This window comes from Coregonus clupeaformis, chromosome 15 (genome assembly GCF_020615455.1).
Source record: "Coregonus clupeaformis isolate EN_2021a chromosome 15, ASM2061545v1, whole genome shotgun sequence".
In the NCBI taxonomy this organism is placed as follows: Eukaryota; Metazoa; Chordata; class Actinopteri; order Salmoniformes; family Salmonidae; genus Coregonus; species Coregonus clupeaformis.
In genome coordinates this window covers 37,920,431-37,946,199 of record NC_059206.1, presented here as the reverse complement: position 1 = coordinate 37,946,199, position 25,769 = coordinate 37,920,431, and the positions used below count along the sequence as shown (strand labels likewise).

At 43.9% G+C, this 25,769-nt stretch overlaps 1 protein-coding gene across 1 annotated transcript in view; it reads left to right on the top strand.

Moving 5' to 3' along the window:
* Positions 1-25,769, top strand: part of LOC121582486 (BMP/retinoic acid-inducible neural-specific protein 1-like) — a 196,862-nt gene that overhangs the window by 105,636 nt on the left and 65,457 nt on the right. The window contains exons 4-5 of the mRNA XM_041898305.2: positions 4,746-4,915; positions 19,449-19,554. Of these exons, the coding sequence (XP_041754239.1) occupies positions 4,746-4,915; positions 19,449-19,554 (276 nt within the window). The remainder of the gene's footprint in view (positions 1-4,745; positions 4,916-19,448; positions 19,555-25,769) is intronic.

Genomic DNA, 25,769 nt, shown 5'->3' with positions numbered 1-25,769 from the left:
GTCCGGAGGAACGGTGCTGGGTGCCCAGGAGGGACATCCTCGATCCATCCCTCCTGACTGAGTTCCACCGTGGGCATCCCACGCGCCCGGGTCCGCGTCCTCCTGGCCGTCCCCGAGGCCGGGGTCGGCGCACGGCTGGAGCCGCGCGTCAAGGGGGGGTACTGTCACGGATTCTGCCGAGACTGCTCCTCCCCCTGGTTCGGGCAGGCTTCGGCGTTCGCCGTCCCCGGAGTACTAGCTGCCACCGCTCTATGTTTCGTAGTGTGATTGCTTTTGTCTGTCTTTTACACCTGTGTCCATTTGTGTGTTGATCACTGGTCTTATAAGTTCCTTGTTTTGCATTAGTCTGATTGTATGTTGTTATTTTCTGCCTGTCGTGCAGAGCTGCGTGTCTGCACTCTGTCTTTGTTTGGGATTATTGTTTACGTGTGTTTGCGTAATTGCCTCGCCTCCGTCTGTTTTCGAGGTCGTGTTTTGTTTGTTGCTCTTTGGACTATTAAAGTCTTTTGGACGTATCCTCTGTGTCCTGCGCCTGACTCCTCCACCACATCCACATCGGAACTACTGACAATAATTCACTGTATCACAATTTCAGTGTGTCAGAAGTTTACATACACTAAGTTGACTGTGCCTTTAAACAGCTTGGAAAATTCCAGAAAATGATATCATGGCTTTAGAAGCTTCTGATTGACATCATTTGAGTCAATTGGAGGTGTACCTGTGGATGTATTTCAAGGCCTACCTTCAAACTCAGTGCTTCTTTGCTTGACATCATGGGAAAATCAAAAGAAATCAGCCAAGACCTCAGAAAATAAATTGTAGACCTCCACAAGTCTGGTTCATCCTTGGGAGCAATTTCCAAATGCCTGAAGGTACCACGTTCATCTGTACAAACAATAGTACGCAAGTATAAACACCATGGGACCATGCAGCCGTCATACCACTCAGGAAGGAGACGCGTTCTGTCTCCTAGAGATTAATGTACTTTGGTGCGAAAAGTGCAAATAAATCCCAGAACAACAGCAAAGGACCTTGTGAAGATGCTGGAGGAAACAGGTACAAAAGTATCTATATCCACAGTAAAAGGAGTCATATATCAACGTAACCTGAAAGGCCGCTCAGCAAGGAAGAAGCCACTGCTCCAAAACCGCCATAAAAAAGACAGACTACGGTTTGCAACTGCACATGGGGACAAAGATCGTACTTTTTGGAGAAATGTCCTCTGGTCTGATGAAACAAAAATAGAACTGTTTGGCCATAATGACCATTGTTATGTTTGGAGGAAAAAGGGGGACACTTGCAAGCCGAAGAACACCATCCCAACCGTGAAGCACGGGGGTGGCAGCATCATGCTGTGGGGGTGCTTTTCTGCAGGAGGGACTGGTGCACTTCACAAAATAGATGGCGTTATGAGGAAGGGAAATTATGTGGATATATTGAAGCAACATCTCAAGACATCAGTCAGGAAGTTAAAGCTTGGTGGCAAATGGGTCTTCCAAATGGACAATGACCCCAAGCATACTTCCAAAGTTGTGGCAAAATGGCTTAAGGTCAACAAAGTCAAGGTATTGGAGTGGCCATCACAAAGGCCTGACCTCAATCCTATAGAAAATTTGTGGGCAGAAATGAAAAAATGTGTGTGAGCAAGGAGGCCAGCTAACCTGACTCAGTTACACCAGCTCTGTCAGGAGGAATGGGCCAAAATTCACCCAACTTATTGTGGGAAGCTTGTGGAAGGCTACCCGAAACATTTGACCCAAGTTCAACAATTTAAAGGCAATGCTACCAAATACTAATTGAGTGTATGTAAACTTCTGACCCACTGGGAATGTGATGAAATAAATAAGTGGTGATCCTAACTGACCTAAGACAGGGAATTTTTACTAGGATTAAATGTCAGGAATTGTGAAAAACTGAGTTTAATGTATTTGGCTAAGGTATATGTAAACTATTGAACAGTGCACATTTTGCCATTGTGAAGTATAATAATAGAATGTAATATATCCTGTAAGATATACAGTAACACACACAGGTACCATTAACTCCTCAGTAGAGTACCTACGTCTTGCAATTCCATTGCTTTTAAGCACCAGTAGGCAGTCCTAGCACCAGACAGCAGACAGTGTTAATGATATACAGGTAAATCGATACCTTCCCCTCATGTATTGCTTTTATATATCCATCATCTTGTATTATTTCATTACAGTAGCCAATAAAATTGTGCCCCTGTTTGGCAATAATGTAAATCCATAAAAATGGGAAAACATAATTGACCATAGACTGAGACAGAGCTTTAGAACGCTAAAGGCTCAGCCATAGGTATGAATCAATTGAGTCATTATTGAGGCCCAGCGCCAAAGAGCTGCCGCTGTAAAATGTGAGACAATGTATTTCTTATGAAAAGTTCATCCACAAAGATAAAATAAAGCTACGCCTGCTGGGCCTGACTTCACTGAGGCAAGAGCAGTAAAGTAACATATTTATGTACAGGAGACCTACTTCAGAATAAACAGGAGAGGCACAAAGCTATAGCGATAGAGGGTTAATGTAGTATCATTATCCTTGTGCAGTAGGCCAAGGGTGTGTACATAACCTTCCTTTACCCGGGGAAGAGCAGGGAGAGCAGATAGAGAGTGGGTCTGTCCTCTTCCCATGCCATGGTACTGCTGGTTGGACAGGCATGAGACGTGGGCTTGAATGCCGCCCCCGGTCACGGCCACCACAAGCTAAGTGACCAAGGGCCAAATAACCAATCATGATGCAGAGAGTTGTGAACATATGTGACATGTTCATGAATGAGTTCCAGATAACTTGGCTTGTATGCTCTTTGAATGGCAAGGGGAGGGCGGTGGAGGAAAAATGAGCTGTTTATGCTGTTCAATTGACCTTTATTTCGTTTTAACTAACAGGCGTTAGTCATTGTTTGTTGCTCTGTAAAGGTTCAGGGCTTTCTGCCTGTTCACTTCTTCCCCTGTGGTGCCAGGATGTTCACTACTAAAGGTTATTCCCTCGGTGTGAAAGCAATCAAATCAAATCAAATTGTATTTGTCACGTGCCGAATACAACAGGTGTAGACCTTACAGTGAAATTCTTACTTACAAGCCCTTAACCAACAATGCAGTTTTAAGAAAGAATAGCCCAAAAATATAAATACATAAAAATAACACAAAAAAATACTATATCAAATAATACGAAATAAAAGTAAGAGCAGCAGTAAAAATAACAATAGCGAGGCTATATACAGGGGGTACCGGTACCGAGTCAATGTGCGGGGGCACCGGTTAGTCGAGGTAATTGAGGTAATATGTACATGTAGGTAGAGTTATTAAAGTGACTATGCATAGATAATAAACAGAGAGTAGCAGCAGCGTAAAAGAGAGGGAGGGGGGGTGTAAATAGTCTGGGTAGCCATTTGATTAGATGTTCAGGAGTCTTATGGCTTGGGGGTAGAAGCTGTTTAGAAGACTCTTGGACCTAGACATGGCCCTCCAGTACCGCTTCCCGTGTGGTAGCAGAAATAACAGTCTATGACTAGGGTGGCTGGAGTCTTTGACCATTTTTAGGGCCTTCCTCTGACACCGCCTGGTATAGAGGTCCTGGATGGTAGGAAGCTTGTCCCCAGTGATGTACTGGGCCGTACGCACTACCCTCTGTAGTGCCTTGCGGTCGGAGGCCGAGTAGTTGCCATGCCAGGTAGTGATGCAACCAGTCTAGATGCTCTCGATGGTGCAGCTGTAGAACCTTTTGAGGATCTGAGGACCCATGCCAAATCTTTTCAGTCTCCTGAGGGGGAATAGGTTTTGTTGTGCCCTCTTCACGACTGTCTTGGTGTTTTTGGACCATGTTAGTTTGTTGGTGATGTGGACACCAAGGAACTTGAAGCTCTCAACCTGCTCCACTACAGCCCCATCGATGAGAATGGGGGCATGCTCGGTCCTCTTCTTTTTCCTGTAGTCCACAATCATCTCCTTTGTCTTGATCACGTTGTGGGAGAGGTTGATGTCCTGGCACCACATGGCCAGGTCTCTGACCTCCTCCCTATAGGCTGTCTCGTCGTTGTCGGTGATCAGGCCTACCACTGTTGAGTCATCGGCAAACTTAATGATGGTGTTGGAGTCGTGCCTGGCCATGCAGTCATGAGTGAACAGGGAGTACAGGAGGGGACTGAGCACGCACCCCTGAGGGGCCCCCGTGTTGAGGATCAGCGTGGCGGATGTGTTGTTACCTACCCTTACCACCTGGGGACGGCCACACAGTGTGACTGGTTACAGTGGCTATACTTATCCCGTTGAGAATGTGCTGTGTGTGCTTCTTCCACTCACTTACGCCCTTAACCTCTTCACCCTTTATAAACACATCATATGGAGTTATTAGGGGAACATAGACTGTTCTTATTAAAATGTTGATTTGACATTTTAGTCATTGAGTAGATGCTCTTATCCATAGCGACTTACATTAGTGCATTCATCTTAAGATAGCTAGGTGAGACAACAACATATCACAATCGTAGAAAATACATTTTCCCTCAACAAAGTAGTTATCAGCAAAGTCAGAATTATGATTACAGTGAAGTTATGGAGATGGCTTGGAAACTTCAGTACTTCAATACTTGGTGCCTAACTAGCCACTGATGGACAACAAAGTGTACATAAGTGAATGATTCTACCAAGGAAAAGAGTAAGTCAACAATGGTATCATACTGCACTGTATCATAAAACAAGTCCCACTTCCTGTCTTCCCTGTAGGCGAGGAGGCGTTGACCATGTACATGGCCAAGAACAAGCTGGACCGAAAGCTGGTCAACGCCACTCAGAATGTGGAGGCCCTGCACCAGCTGGCGTCCTCATACTTCATCGACCGAGATGGCACCATGCGAAAACTCCACGAGATCCAGATCTCCACCAATGCCATCAAGGTATGCCATCTATACACATAAAAATGCGGTATTTAAATATGTTCAAATGTTTCCCACAGGAGTTGGATATAAAAGGAATGCATTTAAGAATTAGGGTAATATCAGCAACAACATTATGCTGCTCCCACAAGTGATCTTTAACAAGGTTTTTTTAACAACATGATCTAATTCAGGTACACACACACCTCTAGCCTCCTCCAGCCTCCTCTAGCCTTATCCAGCCTCCTCCAGCCCCCTCCTAGCCCCCTGGAGAGAGTGTCTTGTCATATTTTTGTTGTCCTAAGTGACAGGCAGATGAAGAGGTTCTGGCAGAGAGGACTCTGGATAGCAGGAAGTCAAGCATGACAAAAGTAAACAGAATTGACAATGGCTGCTGAGTCAGGGCCGGGCGAGGAGTCGATGAGGGAAGAAGCACACACAGCACATTTTCAATGGGATAAGTATAGCCACTGTAACCAGTCACACTGTGTGGAGCCAGAGAAGTCCTGACTGTCTTCTTGACTGACAAACCTGCTCTTAGTGTTACCGATGTTGAATAGTTGGACTGTGTATGTGGGAGATATTTGAGTATTAGGAAGTGTATGTGTGTGTGTGTGTTTGTGTGCGTGTGTGTTTGTGCGTGCGTGTGTGTGCATGCGTGTGTGTGCGTGTGTGCGTGTGTGCGTGTGTGCGTGTGCGTACGTCTGATTGTGTCAGTCCTCAATTATCACACATGTTATCAGAATTATATAGAATTATAAGAATGTGCCTACTCAAAGCCAAGTATTGTTTTACACTGAGTAAATGATTAATCATTTAATCTGTCTCACACTACAGTTACATTCAACATACACTACCAGTGAAAGGTTTGGACACACCTACTCATTCAAGGGTTTTTCTTTATTTTTACTATTTTTGTATTGTAGAATAATAGTGAAGACATCAAAACTATGAAATAACACATATGTAATCATGTAGTAACCAAAAAAGTGTTAAACATATCAAAATATATTTGATATTTGAGATTCTTCAAATAGTCACCCTTTGCCTTGATGACAGCTTTAAACACTCTTGGCATTCTCTCAACCAGCTTCATGAGGTAGTCACCTGGAATACATTTCAATTAACAGTTGTGCCTTCTTAAAAGTTAATTTGTGGGATTAATTTCCTTCTTAGTGCGTTTGAGCCAATCAGTTGTGTTGTGACAAGGTAGTGGAGGTATACAGAAGATAGCCCTATTTGGTAAAAGACCAAGTCCATATTATGAAAAAAAAACTGCTTAAATAAGCAAAGAGAAACGACAGTCCATCATTACTTTAAGACATGAAGGTCAGTCAATCCGGAACATTTCAAGAACTTTGAAAGTGTCTTCAAGTGCAGTCGCAAAAACCATCAAGCGCTATGATGGAACTGGCTCTCTTGAGAACCACCACAGGAATGGAAGGCCCAGAGTTAGCTCTGCTGCAGAGGATAAGTTCATTAGAGTTACCAGCCTCAGAAATTGCAGGCCAAATAAATGCTTTACAGAGTTCAAGTAACAGACACATCTCGACATCAACTGTTCAGAGGGGACTGTGTGAATCAGGCCTTCATGGTTGAATTGCTGCAAAGAAACCACTTCTAAAGGACACCAATAAGAAGAAGAGACCTGCTTGGGACAAGAAACACGAGCAATGGACATTAGACCGGTGGAAATTTGTCCTTTAGTGTGGAGTCCAAATTTGAGATTTTTGGTTCAAACCGCTTTGTCTTTGTGAGATGCGGTGTGGGTGAATGGAGGATCTCTGCATGTGTAGTTCCCACCATAAAGCATGGAGGAGGAGGTGTTATTGTGTGTGGGTGATTTGCTGGTGACACTGTCTGTGATGTATTTCGAATTCAAGGCACACGTAACCAGCATGGCTATCACAGCATTCTGCAGCGATATACCATCTCATCTGGTTTGGGCTTAGTGGGACTATCATTTGTTTTTCAACAGGACAATGACCCAACACACCTCCAGGCTGTGTAAGGGCTATTTGTCCAAGAAGGAGAGTGATGGAGTGCTGCATCAGATGACCTGGCTTCCACAATCCCCCGACCTCAACCAAATTGAGATGGTTTGGGATGAGTTGGAATGCAGAGTGAAGGAAAAGCAGCCAACAAGTGCTCAGCATATGTGGAAACTCCTTCAAGACTGTTGGAAAAGCATTCCAGGTGAAGCTGGTTGAGAGAATGACAAGAATGTGCAAAGCTGTCATCAAGGCAAAGGGTGGCTATTTGAAGAATCTCAAATATAAAATGTATTTTGATTTGTTTAACACTTTTTGGGTTACTACATGATTCCATATGTGTTATTTCATAGTTGTGATGTCTTCACTATTATTATATAATGTAGAAAATAGTAAAAATAAAGAAAAACCCTTGAATGAGTAGGTTTGTCCAAACCTTTGACTTGTTCTGTATATCATGATTGGACTGTCTCAACTGAGGGCAAATATAGCTCATTATAGTAATAATAATAATAATATGCCATTTAGCAGACGCTTTTATCCAAAGCGACTTACAGTCATGCGTGCATACATTTTTGTGTATGGGTGGTCCCGGGGATCGAACCCACTACCTTGGCGTTACAAGCGCCGTGCTCTACCAGCTGAGCTACAGAGGACCACTATAGTGAGGCAGAAAAGTTATCAAATCAAGAAACACTTTTATCACATTAATTTCATCCAATATAATCCAATATGTTGATATTATTTTCAATTTAAGTGGAAGGAACAATTAGTCCTTCAGGCGTTTGATAAGAAACACTCCATATTATATACCTAAAATAAACCACACAAAGGCAGTTGAAAATAACAAAAATAGTATATTACAAGAAAGAGAAAAACAGATAGAGTTTAGGAGGACAACAGTATAACAGAAATCAATTTGCATTGATTCCCAAAAGTAAACCAGAACAAAATAAAATAAAAATCAGTTTTAACAAAACAATAAAATATGTATTTGAGTCCACTGCCCACACAAATTAAGGCTGATACACAGAATATTGAAACTGTTATGCTTTGTCAGAAATACTATCATCCAAAATCAGTTGTGGGTCTATCTATCCCACTATAAATAGGAGGTAATGGCAGAAGTAAATTTAGCCGCTGATCCTGCAGTCAGACAACGATCTGTAGGTGGAGAGGAAGCTGAGTCTGACGCACAGCCTGGATCTATAAACACAGAGAACAAGGCCCTGCACTTCCAATATTGATTTAATATGGCTGTGAGTCCAACTTCACAGTGAGATGCTGCGGCCTATGGTGAAAACACAGGCACAAAGACATCAATAGAGACCAAAACTAAGATGTTTCCTGTCTGGTGAGCAAGCACATTTACTGTGTAGTACTGCAGTGATGAGTTTGGTTGCAATGGCATTTTACTTGGTGGTTTTCTTACAGTAATGCAATGTGAGTTTTAAGTCCTGGAAGTTGCTATTGTAAGTTGTGGTTTTTAATTTCCCTTTCATAATATTTCATATCCTCATCATATCATGTTATCACGCACACACACACACACGCAAGTGCACAAAAAAAACGCACACACAATACTAAATGACATAAATGTAAATGTTGTCATATGTCTAGAGTAAGCCCTAATCTTTCTAGCCTGTACACTCTTTTCTCCTGATACCTCTTGCTGGAGGGGGGACGTGCCCCAGACACTTCAATAGGTTTTGGTGAGGCAGAAGCAGAAAAATGAAGAGCAGGAGAATGTGTGTGGATGTGTTTGTGTGTGTGTGTGTGTGTGTGCGTGTGTGTGTGTTTGTGCGCGTGTGTTTATATGTGTACAGGCATTAGTGTGTGCTGGGATGGCCTGAGAGCATCCACTGATCTGCCAAGCCTGGCTATATTTATCAAGTCCTCATCCCTGGCCCGTCCCCCCCGTCTCCCCAAGCCTTAGCACTGCTTAAGAGGTTCCAGCAACATGCCAACGTTAATCAAAACGAAGATGTATTTCCACTGCCCTGGTGATGCCCAGGGCAAGCCGTGGACTTGTTATTTTTCTAAGACACCACACAGGAATTTATCTGCCCAAACCAATTGATTTTTGTAGCCAGGAAGCCTCAACCATCACCTCCTTTCCTTTTGGCTTTAAAAAGTTCACAGCCCTATGGGTGGCTTAATAGCAGAATTTCAAACAAACAAGGTTTTTGGGCCAAAGTGTCTCTGTAACTAGCAGTTTCTTGTTGGGGCTGTGAAGTCGTGAAGTGCAATGTGTGTGTAATGAAATGCGTGTATATGCTGAGACATCTTTCTCTTGATTAAGTGTAGAGTTCTCATTCTCAGCCCGAACCCTATGGGCCGGGCCCAGTTTCCCTCTCTCCGCGCTTTTCTAAGACAAGGGCTGTTTCCTCGTCTCCTCACTCCGCTACCGCATTGTTCTCAACACCAGTTTAAATCAATATACTGTTTTCGGGGGGGGGTTCGGGTTCAGGCTCATTACATTTCTGTGATGTTGGACCGGGCCTGGGTTCGGGCTTCAGCTCACCGAGCTTGGGTAAGACCGGGCTCTAATTTTGAGGCCCGATGAGAACTCTAATTCAGTGGCCCTGAAGAGAACAGGGAGCTCAGTAATGTTGCACATCAGCTTTTAAATGGAATTCAACTAAGGGGAAAGAGAACACACACACACACAGCTGCCACAGGCAGGCTGACCTGAGGTTACTGAGTGATGAGATCATATGGGGGGATTCCCACTGTACTTCATTTGTCTCCTCGAATGTAGAACACTTCTTCACTTCCTACACATTGAAGCTTTATTCTATCGCTTTTGCAATTAAATATACACAGCAATATCCATCCATCCATATTTCTGTCCCTCTGTTCATCAGACTACAGTATTTGTCTATTGGTCAACCCGTCCATTACACCCACCATTCACTCAGCCAACTACCTTTCATTGTGTTTGGTAGTCTGGCTACCCATTCGTTTGGCTTTCCATCCACCCATGCCTCAGCAGGGCAAACAAACAAATAATTGGGACACAGCATATTGGCTAAACCTGTAGCATAGCCCAAATCAGCCATGTACAGTAGCCCACCAAGTGAGAAAAAGAACAACACAGCACATAGAAGAACATGTGTCAAACTGTGCATGACACTAACACCTTGCTGTGAGAAATGAAAAGGAAGAGATGTGTGCTTCTGGGTAGCACAGGGATGGGCAACTGGCTGCCTTATTAAATAAAATGACAAATTAAAATCTATACAGTTTGGACACACCTACTCATTCTAGGTTTTTTCTTATTTTTGCTATTTTCTACATTGTAGAATAATAGTGAAGACTTCAAAACTTTGAAATAACACATCTGGAATCATGTACTGACTAAAAAAGTATATTTAACATTTGACATTCTTCAAATAGCCACCCTTTGCCTTGATGACAGCTTTGCACACTCTTGGCATTCTCTCAACCAGACACATCTCAACATCAACTGTTCAGAGGGGATTGTGTGAATCAGGCCTTCGTGGTCGAATTGCTGCAAAGAAACCACTACAAAGGACACCAATAAGAAGAAGAGACCTACTTGGGACAAGAAACACAAGCAATGGGCATTAGACTGGTGGAAATGTGTCCTTTGGTCTGGAGTCCAAATTGGAGATTTTTGGTTCCAACCGCTGTGTCTTTGTGAGACGCGGTGTGGGTGAACGGATGATCTCCGCATGTGTATTTCCCACCGTAAAGCATGGAGGAGGAAGTGTTATGGTGTGGGGGTGCTTTGCTGGTGACACTGTCTGTGATTTATTTAGAATTCAAAGTACACTTAACCAGCATGGCTATCACAGCATTATGCAGCAATACACCATCCCATCTGGTTTGGACTTAGTGGGACTAACATTTGTTTTTCAACAGGACATTGACCCAACACACCTCCAGGCTGTGTAAGGGCTATTTACCCAAGAAGGAGAGTGATGGAGTGCTGCATCAGATGACCTGGCCTCCACAATCCCCCGACCTCAACCCAATTGAGATGGTTTGGGATGAGTTGGAATGCAGAGTGAAGGAAAAGCAGCCAACAAGTGCTCAGCATATGTGGGAACTCCTTCAAGACTGTTGGAAAAGCATTCCAGGTGAAGCTGGTTGAGAGAATACCAAGAGTGTGCAAAGCTGTCATCAAGGCAAAGGGTGGCTATTTGAAGAATCTCAAATATAATATTTATTTTGATTTGTTTAACACTTTTTTGGTTACTACATGATTCCATATGTGTTATTTCATAGTTTTGATGTCTTCACTATTATTCTACATTGTACAAAATAGTAAAAATAAAGAAAACCCTACGAATGAGTAGGTGTGGTCAAACTTTTGACTGGTGGTGAATATCTCTTTATTTTTTAGGAACTCAGTCGGTGTCTCAACTAACTGTTGAGAATTAGAATAGTATAATACACAAGGTGCAATTTCTAAATGTGGTTGTGCATCAGAAGTTTTTCTCTTGTTATCTTAGTCACTCACAATCACTCAATTAGCCCATGTCAGCTAAATATTTTTCGATTGGTAAGTTAGTCTAGCGAGCTATCTGAACTTGTATTAATCATGAATTACCAACTGGGGGAACCTCACTGATTTTGTTAGTCACTCTCACTCAGATATCATTTTGAAAACTGCAAAAAAAATCTCCACCCTATGGCAAAATGAGTAGAATTGCAGGAAATTGAGCTGTAAAACTGCACATTTTTCTCTCCGCCCCATGGCAAAATGAGTCGAATTTGCATGAAATTAATTATAAAATAGCAACATTTTCTTTCCGCTCCATGAGAAAATGTGTAGAATTGCAGCAAACTTGCTTTAAAATTGCAACATTTGTGTAGAATTGCAGTAATTTAACTCTAAAACGTACAAATGTTTCTCTCCGCTGTCAAAAGGGTGGTCGCTAAAATGCTTTGCCCCCAAAAGGCTTGGGCCGACTCTGACTGCATGTGTGGGTATGGATGTGGGGACACAGACCCCCGAGCCACTGTGGTCCCTTATGATTCAGATGCCCGCATCCCTGGTGTAGCAGGACCCAAAAGCTACCTACGTGGTAGCACTCCTGGGGAGGAGATAATTTACGAAGGAAAATAAGATTCCCAGTAAAACTTTTTAATGAAAGAATGCAATTTTACGAGCAGGCTGTTTTTCTGTGACAAAGCTCCAGGATGATTATTCAGGGGTGGGGAGGAATATGGTTGCTGCTGTGTAACGTTGGCTAGTGTTTCCACAAGGTCACTTCCCTGAAGTGTCACTCTGCTGGCCTGATTTACACCAGGATTCAATATGCAGATTTACTGATGATGCAGCAGGATCCTGTTTCTCATTTCTGATTGCCACCTCTGTGGTCCACAGTCCTCTGGAGTAGAGTGGAGCAAAATGAGTCTGAGGTGTTAAAATTAACAGGCCCTGTTATTTAATCCAGATTTTGTGTGAATTTAACTAGGCTTTGATTGGTTGGTTGAGGAGGGTGTGGCATTTGAATTTTGAAGCAGCCTTATTATAATTCAATCTTAGAACTCAGTTTTAGCACTACCAATTGTACCAATTGTTACCTTTCCATGTAGGCTCCGAACAAAATTAAAACCCCTCACATTTCATGAGTTGTGCGGTTAGGCCATGGGACACAGTGAAGTTACCTCTTATTAAATTCCATGGAATCACCTTACATTCCAAAAGCAAACTTCCTCTGAGATGTGTCCAGCCACAGAGAGTTACTGGGGAGCATGTCCCTTCATTTCCCTGTTTCCAGAAATAGAAAGTCATTAGGCGAGTGGCAGGTGATGGGCAGATTAAGAAAGCTCTGCAGTGGCAGAAGTCCCCTGATGAAGACACTCCATCATACTGGATGTATCCCTCCCTCAAGCCCCAATCTATTCCCTCCATCCCTCTCTCCCTCCTTCTCTCAGGCTACCATCATTTTAATCCTGTCTTCAGTCGCCAGAGTTGTCCAATAGCAAATATGGCTAAAATGGATAAAGGACAGAGCTAGGGGATGTCTTAAGGACTTTGAGAATAAATTATGCTCATAACTGTGCCTTGATTCTCTTGCTGTAGCTATACCACAAATGCCTGTGTTGTCAGTAGTAATACTCCTCACCTCTGCACTGCAGCAACTGATGTGTAGATGTGTAGCACAAAATGGCTGCCATGCGTGCTATAGGTGGGCTCATTGTTGGTGAAAGAGGAAAGTTACTTCCTCTTGACATTAGAAGCACATTGTGACCTGGTAATATACAGTACATGAACATTCATGTAATTTTACATTTACATTTTATTCATTTAGCAGACACTCTTATCCGGAGCAACTTACAGGAGCAATTAGGGTTAAGTGCCTTGCTCAAGGACACATCGACAGATTTTTCACCTAGTCAGCTCAGGGATTCGAACCAGCAAGCTTTCGGTCCTGGCCCCAACGCCCTTAACCACTAGTACTTAATTACATATTTTTCCTAAATAAATATAGAGGGAGGAAGAGGGAATGATTGGTTGATTATGATTTATATTGCCAAAGACTTCAGCCACCCAAGCCATAGACAGTTACTCTGCTACCATCTGACAAACGGTACCAGAGAATCAGCTCTCGGACCAACAGGCTCCGAGACAGCTTCTACCCTCAAGCCATAAGACTTCTAAATAGCCATAAGGCTGCTAAATAGCCATAAGCCTGCTAAATAGCTAAATGGTTAAACAGACTATTTGCATTGACCCTATCTTGCACTGACTCTATGCACACTCACAAGCCTATATATATGCACTATAAACACACCAGAGGAGGCTGGTGGGAGGAGCTATAGGAGGATGGGCTCATTGTAATGGCTGGAATGGAGTTAATGGAACGGAGTCAAACGTGGCTTCCATGTGTTTGATGTGTTTGATACCATTAATTCCATCACAGCCATTACAGTGAGCCTGTCCTCCTATTGCTCTTCCCACCAGCCTCCTCTGATACACACTCATACACACTACATTGACACTCTCACACACATGCATACCAATACAACACACACACACACACACACACACACACACACACACACACACACACACACACACACATGCACACACACATACACACACATACACAAACACATTTTCACACTCATACATACTGTATATACATGAAGTCAGGGTAAAGGGACTAGACAGAGTAGCAGCAGCATATGACGAGTGTGAAAATGTGTTTGTATGTGTGTGTATATGTGTGTGTGCCTGTGTGTGTGTGTGTTTGTGTATGTGTTGTATCGGTATGTACATACACTTAGGTTGGAGTCATTAAAACTCATTTTTCAACCACTCCATACATTTCTTGTTAACAAACTATAGTTTTGGCAAGTCGGTTAGGACATATACTTTGTGCATGACACAAGTAATTTTTCCAACAATTGTTTACAGACAGACTATTTCACTTATAATTCACTGTATCACAATTGCAGTGGGTCAGAAGTTTACATACACTAAGTTGACTGTGCCTTTAAACAGCTTGGACAATTCCAGAAAATTATGTCATGGCTTTAGAAGCTTCTGATAGGCTAATTGACATCATTTGAGTCATTTGGAGGTGTACCTGTGGATGTGTTTCAAGGCCTACCTTCAAACTCAGTGCTTCTTTGCTTGACATCATGGAAAAATCAAAAGAAATCAGCCAAGACCTCCACAAGTCTGGTTCATCCTTGGGAGCAATTTCCAAACGCCTGAAGGTACCACGTTCATCTGTACAAACAATAGTACGCAATTATAAACACCATGGGACCACGCAGCCGTCATACCGCTCAGGAAGGAGATGCGTTCTGTCTCCTAGAGATGAACGTACTTTGGTACAAAATGTACAAAACCGCCATAGAAAAGCCAGACTACGGTTTGCAACTGCACATGGGGACAAAGATCGTACTTTTTGGAGAAATGTCCTCTGGTCTGATGAAACAAAAATAGAACTGTTTGGCCATAATGACCATCGTTATGTTTGGAGGAAAAAGGGGGTCGCTTGCAAGCCGAAAAACACCATCCCAACCGTTATGCACGGGGGTGGCAGCATCATGCTGTGGGGGTGCTTTGCTGCAGGAGGGACTGGTGCACTTCACAAAATAAATGGCATCATGAGGAAGTAAAATTATGTGGATATATTGAAGCAACATCTCAAGACATCAGTCAGGAAGTTAAAGCTTTGTCGCAAATGGGTCTTCCAAATCGACAATGACACCAAGCATACATCCAAATTGTGGCAAAATGGCTTAAGGACAACAAAGTCAAGGTATTGGAGTGGCCATAACAAAGCCCTGACCTCAAAATATAGACAATTTGTGGGCAGAACTGAAAAAGCGTGTGCGTGCAAGGAGGCCTACAAACCTGACTCAGTTACACAAGCTCTGTCAGGAGGAATGGGCCAAAATTCACCCAACTTATTGTGGGAAGCTTGTGGAAGGCTACCCGAAACGTTTGACCCAAGTGAAACAATTTAAAGGCAATGCTACCAAATACTAATTGAGTGTATGTACATTTCTGACCCACTGGGAATGTGATGAAAGAAATAAAAGCTTAAATAAATCATTCTCTCTACTATTATTCTGACATTTCACATTCTTAAAATAAATTGGTGATCCTAACTGACCTAAAACAGGGCATTTTTACTAGGATTAAATGTCAGGAATTATGAAAAACTGAGTTTAAATGTATTTGGCTAAGGTGTATGTAAACTTCCAACTTCAACTGTATGTATGTATGTCGTGTGTGTGGGTTTTGTATGAGAGTCAATGTAGTAGTTACTATTTGTAATATCTGTGCATCGTTGGGAAGGGCTAGTAAGCAAACATTTCGGCTCATGTGACAAATCAAATTTGATTTGAACTGTGCGGACGAGAAATTTCCTGAACTTCAGCAAGCTTGCAACAAGAACTCCTAAAGCCAGTCTTATTGGAGCCATATTTATTCTGTCACAATTCGTGCTTGAGGGAAAAATGTACAATTGCAAATTTGGAATAGGACTGCAACAGTGCATGAAGTTCACTTGAGCTCTATGAATCACAGACACCATACAAATTGTAATAATTGGTGTTAATAAAAAAGAGATGGTGATATCATTTAACAAAATGGTTATCAAAGATAACGTTGTCACTCATCCCCATTACATAATATATTGAAATGCCAATGCTCCTAAGGTCTCCAGGGTGACATGCTTTTAGCAATCTATTATGCATATAATTGGCAGGAAATATGCTGTAACTGGTAGTGGGATCCATCTAAATGATAAGAGATGGATAGGATGTAATGTACCCCACAAATTAATTATCCTGCTCTGGATGGAGATTGAGTACGCAATGAAAACAAATCCTAAAATTGACAAACACAGGACGATAACGTTGTTCCTATCATTATAATCCAAATATGCTTGTTGATTCTAGGTATCCTGGATTTTGGAAATCGAAGAGAAACAAAGAGAGTGTGTTCTAGGGCCATGGTAGTTAGGTAGGGCTATGAAACTGTATGCCCCCCCTGGGGTTCTGAGTTGTGTTCTGCTTAATAATCCAAATCCTCTAAATCCTCCTTGGCCTGTTTCAGCTCTTTGATTGCTCCTTGTATTTTTATTATGTTGTATGCCATTTTTTCAATTTTGTATGTGTGTTTGAGAGAGAGTGTGTGTTTGTATCTGTGTGTGGAGAGAAACTGCCTGATATCCTACTGGGCATTCAGATTATCAAGGATGGTAATCTGTTTTTCCACCTTTTGACAATATGATTGTTGGACGTGATGCACTATAGCACACATTGATCGAGGTAAAATGTTGAATGTATTTTCTGCATTATCATGTGTGCGTGTGTGCAATACAACCAGGAAATAATTTATTCTGTGATAAGCAACAACAAAAGGGAGAAAAGCACCCTGTCAGCACCCATCAAGATGCCACTGTTTGATAGGCTAGGTAAGCACAGTAATCAATCTACTTTGAAACTTTATGCAATGCTGCAGCGAGCTTAGAAAAGTTCTTGTTTTGGCTTCTCTGTCAATAACTTTACTTTAGCTTTCTGAAATTTTAGAGTTTGGAGTGGTGGAGAGTTGCAGTGGTATGGCTGCTGCAAGCATACCTACCTTTATATACACTTAAATCATAAACAGATAAAAAATGTGCTCTGATTCAGTCATAGTTTTGCAGAACATAGCATATCTACCCTTTGGCAGGAAGGGGCATACAATTCAATGTTAAGCTATGTTATTGCAGAGCGTCCCACTGGGCACACACTGGTTGAATCAATGTTGTTTCCACGTCATTTCAATTAAATTACGTTGAACCAATGTGGAATAGACATTGAATTGACGTCTGTGCCCAGTGGATTTTTAGGAGCCTGTCACTTTGTTTCCCCCCATGTTTCAAGTTTTACCCCATAAGAGAGTGTCGCCAAGGGTAAGATATACTGTACATCTGTCTAATTTCCTGCTTGTCAACCTGCCATCTGGCACTGAATCAACATTAAAGACAGGAAAATAGTGTCACATTGTCAATCGCAAACTGTTATAGTGTTGGCTGTACAGGAAGTGAGAAATAAGAACTTTACCCATCACTGCATTCTATGTCTGTCACGGTTAACTAAGCCAGAACCCAGAAGCAGACCAGGACACGGTACGTGAGACAAAGGTGAGTGTTTATTGTTAGAGTCCGAGTGAAGCTGAATAATCCAGGGAACAGAGCGGGTGGCGTGGATGGGTTGTTGAGGGTGCGGTGGTTGGTCCGGTACTGGCTCGGCAGCCGCCGACCATCAGGCAGAGGTTGGGTGAAGGTTCCGGGTGAGAGACTGCAGACAGAACAAAACGGAGGTCAGTACACAGCAAGTCAAAAAGGTGCAAAACAACAAAACTAACACTACTGGCTCAGAGACTGATACGCTGACAACATACTGTTCATGGCTAACGATCCGGCAGGAACTGGATGTTGGGCCAGAGCCTAAGAAGGGTGATGATCAGGACCAGGTGTGCAGATTGCTGATGGGATGCAGGTGCGGAAAAACCAGAGCGCTCCCCGGAGCGTTCCCGAACCCTCGGGAAACTGGAGAATACGAGCAGGAACACTAGTCACCAGACCGGACCCGACTCAGACAGCCGGGATCGTCACAATGTCAATGTAACTGTATCAATAGCTGTAGCTGTTTGTTCACCATGAAGTATTTTACTCTTCCCACATCGTCGATAACCCCTATTCACATGAGATTGGACTTCATGCATGCTGCCAACGCAACCCCCCACCTTAAAGCGTTGAGTTTTCTAACCGAGCCAGAGACTGAGTGAAATTCGTTTGAGGTTAATGCCACAAGTTTTTTTCTCTTAATCTCCTTTGCTGAGTAGCATCTCATCTGGCTTCTTGGACTCATGTGAATGTACTACTGAACACTGCCGGTCAACTCGTAATGAGAAGAAAAGGTGATAAAAAGGAGGAAAGTCACCCTTCTTTTTTTAAGAGCACTCTCATTAAACAAGTCTAAAGTCAGACTAAAAGCACCCTCACATTTGACTATCCTAATTATCCCATAGATTGAAGCTTGGGCTGGGAGAGAGGCCACTACTGCGACTTTTATAAGGGAAGTGTTATTCTCTAGCAGAGAGTGGGACGCAGGCACCGTTTGAAGAAAAAAAGTCCATTAGCGTCTCACCTCTTTTGAACGGAAACAAAGCCTTTAAAGTTCCTTAAAATAAAATTGGTCTCATAAGCCGGTCATGGTACACGTCACAGACAAATATAAAAAGGAGGTACTTATAAAAGTACTTCTTAGAAAGGCCTCATAAGTTGTCTGCTGTGCTCTGGCCCAATTACAGCTTACTTAGCTGAGCACTGCAGAACATGTATGTGCTAGCGTGACACACGTGGAGTTCAGATATTTATGAACTACTCACATGGTCACATTTGAAATATGAATGGCTTGATCATAGCTTAATTATGCAGTCAGCAGTATGTACTATGTTTTTAACATGTATAAGGGATATTATTAGTTGATGAATGTCCCCTTCTGTGTAAAGGAAATGCCTCACACTGTTTATTTATGTGGAAATATAATAATGCTTAATCAAAAGGGGACCATTGCACTCTTCCAGAACCTTGGCTGGTTCCTAAAACTTCAAATAAAGACAAACAAAAGGTATAATGAGTCCGCACTCAAAAAGATGTCACAAAGTTTAGTTCATTTTTAGATTTTTTAGATTTTTTCATTGCAGCCTTCTTCAGTGTGTAGGCACAATTTGTGCATCTTTTTAAATATAATAATGCTTGACATACAAAGGCATGACAAAAACATTCGCTCCTTTCCTTCAATGATATCAATGCATGCTTGATGAGTTACATGTGTAAATCTCTACTCAGTATTTCACTTTGTGAGGCTACTCAAATTGTAGTGAAAACAACTCTCTATGATCACCCCCATCCCATCCCATCCCATTCCAACACACACATACACACACACGCACACACTCACACACACACAGACACACACACACACACACACACACACACACATACATACACACCGCAGTGTCTCTCTCCCCTAGTGTTCCTGAAATCTTTGTCCTGATTATTTTGCAGGTGACAGAGACTCGTACGGGCCCGCTGGGATGCAGCAGCTATGATAATCTTGACTCGGTGAGCTCCGTCCTCCTGCAGAGCCCAGAGAGCAAGCTCCACCTGCAAGGTAAACATCCCCAACTGTATCCCTTACCGGGTCAAGGCCGGGGTCAATATTCCACTTTAGCCTCCAGTACATTTAGGAAATGAAAGTGAAATTCAGTTGATACATCGAAAACGCCTCTTAAGGCGTTTCGCCCGATTTGCACCATCTTGTGAAATGAATATAAATCTATTTTGACTAATAAAACAGAGATGGAGTTGAATTTGCTCCACAATCTTCAACCATTACTTTAGTATTGGATCTCCTGCCCCTATGATAATAATATGGTCATACCGGTTACCAGACATTTTTTTCCGTAGTGTGTGTGGCCCATGTGTTACAGGAGGGGGTCGCAGTTCCGGAGCGACCCACTAGGTGTCATCCTCCGACAACCTTAGGCACCTCCTCACTCACAGTCTGGACTAATCATTATCCTATTGGTGTCACCTGTGTCTACCTGTTCACCTGTGTATTTATGCCCTCACTTCCCTGTTTTCCCTTGCTCTGTTTTCTCTGCTAGTTTCTCAATGCCAAACAGTAATAATCAGTGTCTGATCGCGAGATGTATGTACAGGTACTTGAGAAGTGTTCTCCCTGTTTCATTGTTGTTTTCAGTATGTTTGCTGTCAGCCTGTTTTTGGAGACCAATTTGCTCCTCCTTTATTTTATTGTGACAAGTCTGTTATTTTGTATCCTGGTTTTGGGACCACCAGTAAAGATGGAGCGTTCCGTTACTCTCCCTCTCCGAGCTGGTTCCGGTCATGGGCCTGGATGGCCGGCTGTTGGGGTCGGGCTTCATCACCTGGCGCACTGTCGACGTGAGTGTCGGGGTGGCAGGGGGGCTATGGTAGGATATCCAGTTTTTCATTGTGGACTCTCCGGAGTGTCCCCTCGTCCTCGGGCACCGCTGGCTGGTCGCCCACAAACCCCGGATAGACTGGTCCACAGGGTGGCTCATCCTGGAGGGAGGCTCCGCTTCCGTCCTGTTCCGGTCTCCACCGACCACTCATCAGCCCAAACCACCATCCCAGACCACGTACCAGTCATCACCTCTTCCCCAGGCCCCGCACTCCGAACCGCCTACCACCCTAGCCGCGGTTGCCACCGGGAGGACGGCGGCTACAGACTCCGTCACCGGCCCAGACCTGGCAGGCGTTCCCCGGGAATATTGGGATCTGGGGGAGGTGTTTAGTAAGAGGCGTGCCAAGGGCCTACCTCCTCACAGGCCATAAGACTGCACTATCAATCTCCTGCCGGATGCCATGCCCGCACAAGGGCGATTGTTTTCCTTGTCCCAGCCGGCGACGCTGGCCATGAGGGAGTATATCGACGAGGCACTCGTCGAGGGTCACATCGGTCCCTCTACCTCACCCGCGGGCGCGGGCTTCTTCTTTGTGGGGAAAAAGGACGGTGGGCAGTGGCCGTGCATTGATTACCGGGCGCTCAACAACATCACGGTTAAGAACCGCTACAACTACAACGGTTTTTAGGGTTCGCTAATTTTTATAGGTGATTTATTCACAATTTTAGCTCCCTAGCTGCTCCCCTGACAGCCCTCACCCAGACGAACGTGCGCGCGCTCCTTCGCCTGGACCCCGGAAGTGGGGAACGCATTTGATAAGCTTAAGCGGCGCTTTACATCGGCCCTGGTCCTAGGGTATCCTGATCCGTCCCTGCCATTCATTGTGGAGGTGGATGCTTCAGACGTTGCGGTAGGAACAATTCTGTCCCAGCTGTTCCTCACGGATGGTAAGACTCACCCCATTGCGCGTTTTTCTCCCGTCGGCTGTCCCCGGTGGATCGGAATTACGACATGGAGAACCATGAGCTGCTAACGGTCAAGCTTGTCCTGGGAGAGTGGAGGCATTGGCTAAGGGTGCCGCCCATCCATTCGTCGTATGGACTGATCATAAGAACTTAGCCTACATTCAGGGGGCCAAGAGGCTCAACTCGCGCCAGGCCAGGTGGGCGTTGTTCTTCACCAGGTTCCGGTTCACCATCTCATACCGTCCGGGGACCTGGTGGAGAGGGACGACACCATTGTCCCCAACGCCATGAATGCTGCCCCAGTTTCGTGGGAATCAATAGACTGGTCAGAGCAGCGCTACAGCGGGAGCCCGATCTGGGCGGAGTTCCATCGGGGGGGATGTACGTACCCAAGACTGCGCGCTCTAGACTTCTTCAGTGGGCGCACGCTTCCGACCTCACCAGCCATCCGGGGGGTGCCAGGTTGTTGGAGTTCCTGCGTAGGAGGTTCTGGTGGCCATCAGCTGAGGGGGATACGCGCGCCTTCGTGGCTGCTTGCCCGGTGTGCACGCGCACGAAGAGCTCACGTCAGCCTGCGGCAGGGCTGCTCCGACCCCTGCCTATCCCGAAGCGCCCTTAGTCCCACATTTCGCTGGATTTAATTTCCGCCCTACCCCCCTCTGATGGATACACAGTCATCCTGGTCGTTGTGGACCGGTTTTTGAAGGCTGCCCACTTCATTCCCCTTCTCAAAGGGGGTCGCAGTTCCGGAGTGACCCACTAGGTGTCATCCTCCGACAACCTTAGGCACCTCCTCACTCACAGTCTGGACTAATCATTATCCTATTGGTGTCACCTGTGTCTACCTGTTCACCTGTGTATTTATGCCCTCACTTCCCTGTGTTCCCTTGCTCTGTTTTCTCTGCTAGTTTCTCGATGCCAAACAGTACTAATCAGTGTCTGATCATGAGACGTATGTACAGGTACTTGAGAAGTGTTCTCCCTGTTTCATTGTTGTTTTCAGTCATAGTTAGTATTTCGTATGTTTGCTGTCAGCCTGTTTTTGGAGACCAATTTGCTCCTGCTTTATTTTATCGTGACAAGTCCGTTATTTTGTATCCTGGTTTTGGGACCACCAGTAAATATCCTTGTTTCACCATCTCTGCCTACTGCCTACTGTCTATCCTGCACCGCACCTGGGTCACACCTCACACCAACCCTTACACCATGAAGGAATCAAACCCACAAGCCTGATGTTGCTAGCACCGTATTCAAACCCAGTAAGCATCAGAATATTTTAATTTACCCACACACTTCATCCTGGTCCTCTCAGTCAGTAGGGAAGATCTGACTAGCGTTGATCAAAGCCAATAGTACGAATGGTGTACGCTCAAGAATGTTTTGGTACTCAGACTACATATTACTGGCACTCTACATGGAGCTATGATGTATAATGTATTATCAGAATGAGAAAGCACTGTTAGCACTCCATTTTATACATTACATAGGACAGTGTTCTTCACTCCTTGTGCTGAAGGGTTGCAGTATGTGTCACGATCGTTGGAGGAAGTGGACCAATGCGCAGCGTGATGAGTGAACATACTTTTAATTTGATTCACCACACGAAACAAAACGATACGTGAAGTCCTAGGTAACAGACACAAACCATACACGGAACAAGATCCCACAAAACACTGTGGAAAACAGGCTGCCTAAGTATGGTTCCCAATCAGAGACAACAAGCAACAGCTGACACTCGTTGCCTCTGATTGAGAACCACCCCGGCCAACACAGAAACACATGAGCTAGATAACGAACCTAGAACACAAATACATAGAAACTACACACCCTGGCTCAACATAACAGAGACCCAGAGCCAGGGCGTGACAGTATGTGTGGGCTTTTGTTCCAGAACAGCAGTAGTACACCTGATTTAGCTAATACAGGTGTCGATTTTTGTATTAGTTGAATCAGATGTGACATTTCTAGGCTATGACAAAAGTATGCTAGCAAAAGTATGGTAGCGGTATAAATAACTTTGGCTAAGAAGATACAAAAGACATCTTAGTATATTCCATTTTAGACTAGATATATATACAGTCGTTATCAAAAGTTTTGAGAATGACACAAATACAAATTTTCAGAAAGTCTGTGCCTCAGTTTTGATGATGACAATTTGCATATACTCCAGAATGTCATGAAGAGTGATCAGATGAATTGCAATTAATTGCAAAGTCCCACTTTGCCATGAAAATGAACTTAATCCCCTAAAAACATTTCACTGCATTTCAGCCCTGCTGATTATCTCGTTAACACAGTTGAGAGTGTTGACGAGAACAAGGCTGTAGATTTACATTTACATTTTAGTCATTTAGCAGACGCTCTTATCCAGAGCGACTTACAGTTAGTGCATACATTTTTTATTTTTTTTTATACTGGAATCGAACCCACAACCCTGGCGTTGCAAATGCCATGCTCTACCAACTGAGCTACATCCCTGCCGGCCATTCCCTCCCCTACCCTGGACAACGCTGGGCCAATTGTGCGCCGCCCCATGGGTCTCCCGGTAGTGGCCGACTACGACAGAGCCTGGATTCAAAGCAGGATCTCTAGTGGCACAGCTAGCACTGCGATGTGCCTTAGACCACTGCGCCACTCGGGAGATCACTCTGTCATGCTGATTGAGTTAGAATAACAGACTGAAAGCTTTAAAAGGAGGGTGGTGCTTGAAATCATTGTTCTTCCTCTGTTAACCATGGTTACCTGCAAGCAAACACGTGCCGTCATCATTGCTTTGCACAAAAAGGGCTTCACAAGCAAGGATATTGCTGCTAGTAAGATTGTACCTAAATCAACCATTTATCGGATCATCAAGAACTTCAAGGAGAGAGGTTCAATTGTTGTGAAGAAAGCGTCAGGGCGCCCAAGAAAGTCCAGCAAGCGCCAGGACTGTCTCCTAAAGTGGATTCAGCTGCGGGATCGGGGCACCACCAGTGCAGAGCTTGCTCAGGAATGGCAGCAGGCAGGTGCGAGTGCATCTGCACGCATAGTGAGGCAAAGACTTTTGGAGGATGGCCTGGTGTCAAGAAGGGCAGCAAAGAAGCCACTTCTCTCCAGGAAAAACATCAGGGACAGACTGATATTCTGCAGAAGATTGGACTGCTGAGGACTGGCGTAAAGTCATTTTCTCTGATGAATCCCCTTTCCGATTGTTTGGGGCATCCGGAAAACACTTTGTCCGGAGAAGACAAGGTGCGCGCTACCATCAGTCCTGTGTCATGCCAACAGTAAAGCATCCTGAGACCATTCATGAGTGGGGTTGCTTCTCAGCGAAGGGAGTGGGCTCACTCACAATTTTGCCTAAGAACACAGCCATGAATAAAGAATGGTACTAAGTCATCCTCCGAGAGCAACTTCTCCCAACCATCCAAGAACAGTTTGGTGACGACCAATGCCTTTTCCAGCATGATGGAGCACCTTGCCATAAGGCAAAAGTGATAACTAAGTGGCTTGGGGAACAAAACATCGACATTTTGGGTCCATGGCCAGGAAACTCCCCAGACCTTAATCCCATTGAGAACATGTGGTCGATCCTCAAGAGGCAGGTGGACAAACAAAACCCCACAAATTCTGACAAACTCCAAGCATTGATTATGCAGGAATGGGCTGCCATCAATCAGGATGTGGCCCAGAAGTAAATTGACAGCATGCCAGGGCGGATTGCAGAGGTCTTGAAAAAGAAGGATCAACACTGCAAATATTGACTCTTTGCATAAACTTAATGTAATTGTCAATAAAAGCATTTGACACTTATGGAATGCTTGTAATTATACTTCAGTATACCATAGTAACATCTGACAAAAATATCTCATAACACTGAAGCAGTGAACTTTGTGAATACCAATACTTGTGTCATTCTCAAAACTTTTGACCACGACTGTACAGTACCAGTTAAAAGTATGGACATTGTAGAATAATAGTGATGACATCAAAACTATGAAATAACATGTAGTAACCAAAAAAGTATTAAACGAATCAAAATATATTTTTATACTTCAAAAAGCCACCCTTTGCCTTGATGACACTTTGCGCAATCTTGGAATTCTCTCAACCAGCTTCACCTGGAATGCTTTTCCAACAGTCTTGAAGGAGTTCCCACATATGCTGAGCACTTGTTGGCTGATTTTCCTTTACTCTGCCGTCCGACTCATCCCAAACCATCTCAATTTGGTTGAGGTCGGGGGATTGTGGAGGCCAGGTCATCTGGTGCAGCGCTCCATCACTCTCCTTCTTGGTAAAATAGCCCTTACACAGCCTGGAGGTGTGTTGGGTCATTGTCCTGTTGAAAAAGAAATGATAGTCCCACTAAGCCCAAACCAGATGGGATGGCATATCGCTGCAGAATGCTTTGGTAGCCATGCTGGTTAAGTTTGCCTTGAATTCTAAATAAATAAGACAGTGTCACCAGCAAAGCACCCCCACTCCATAACCCC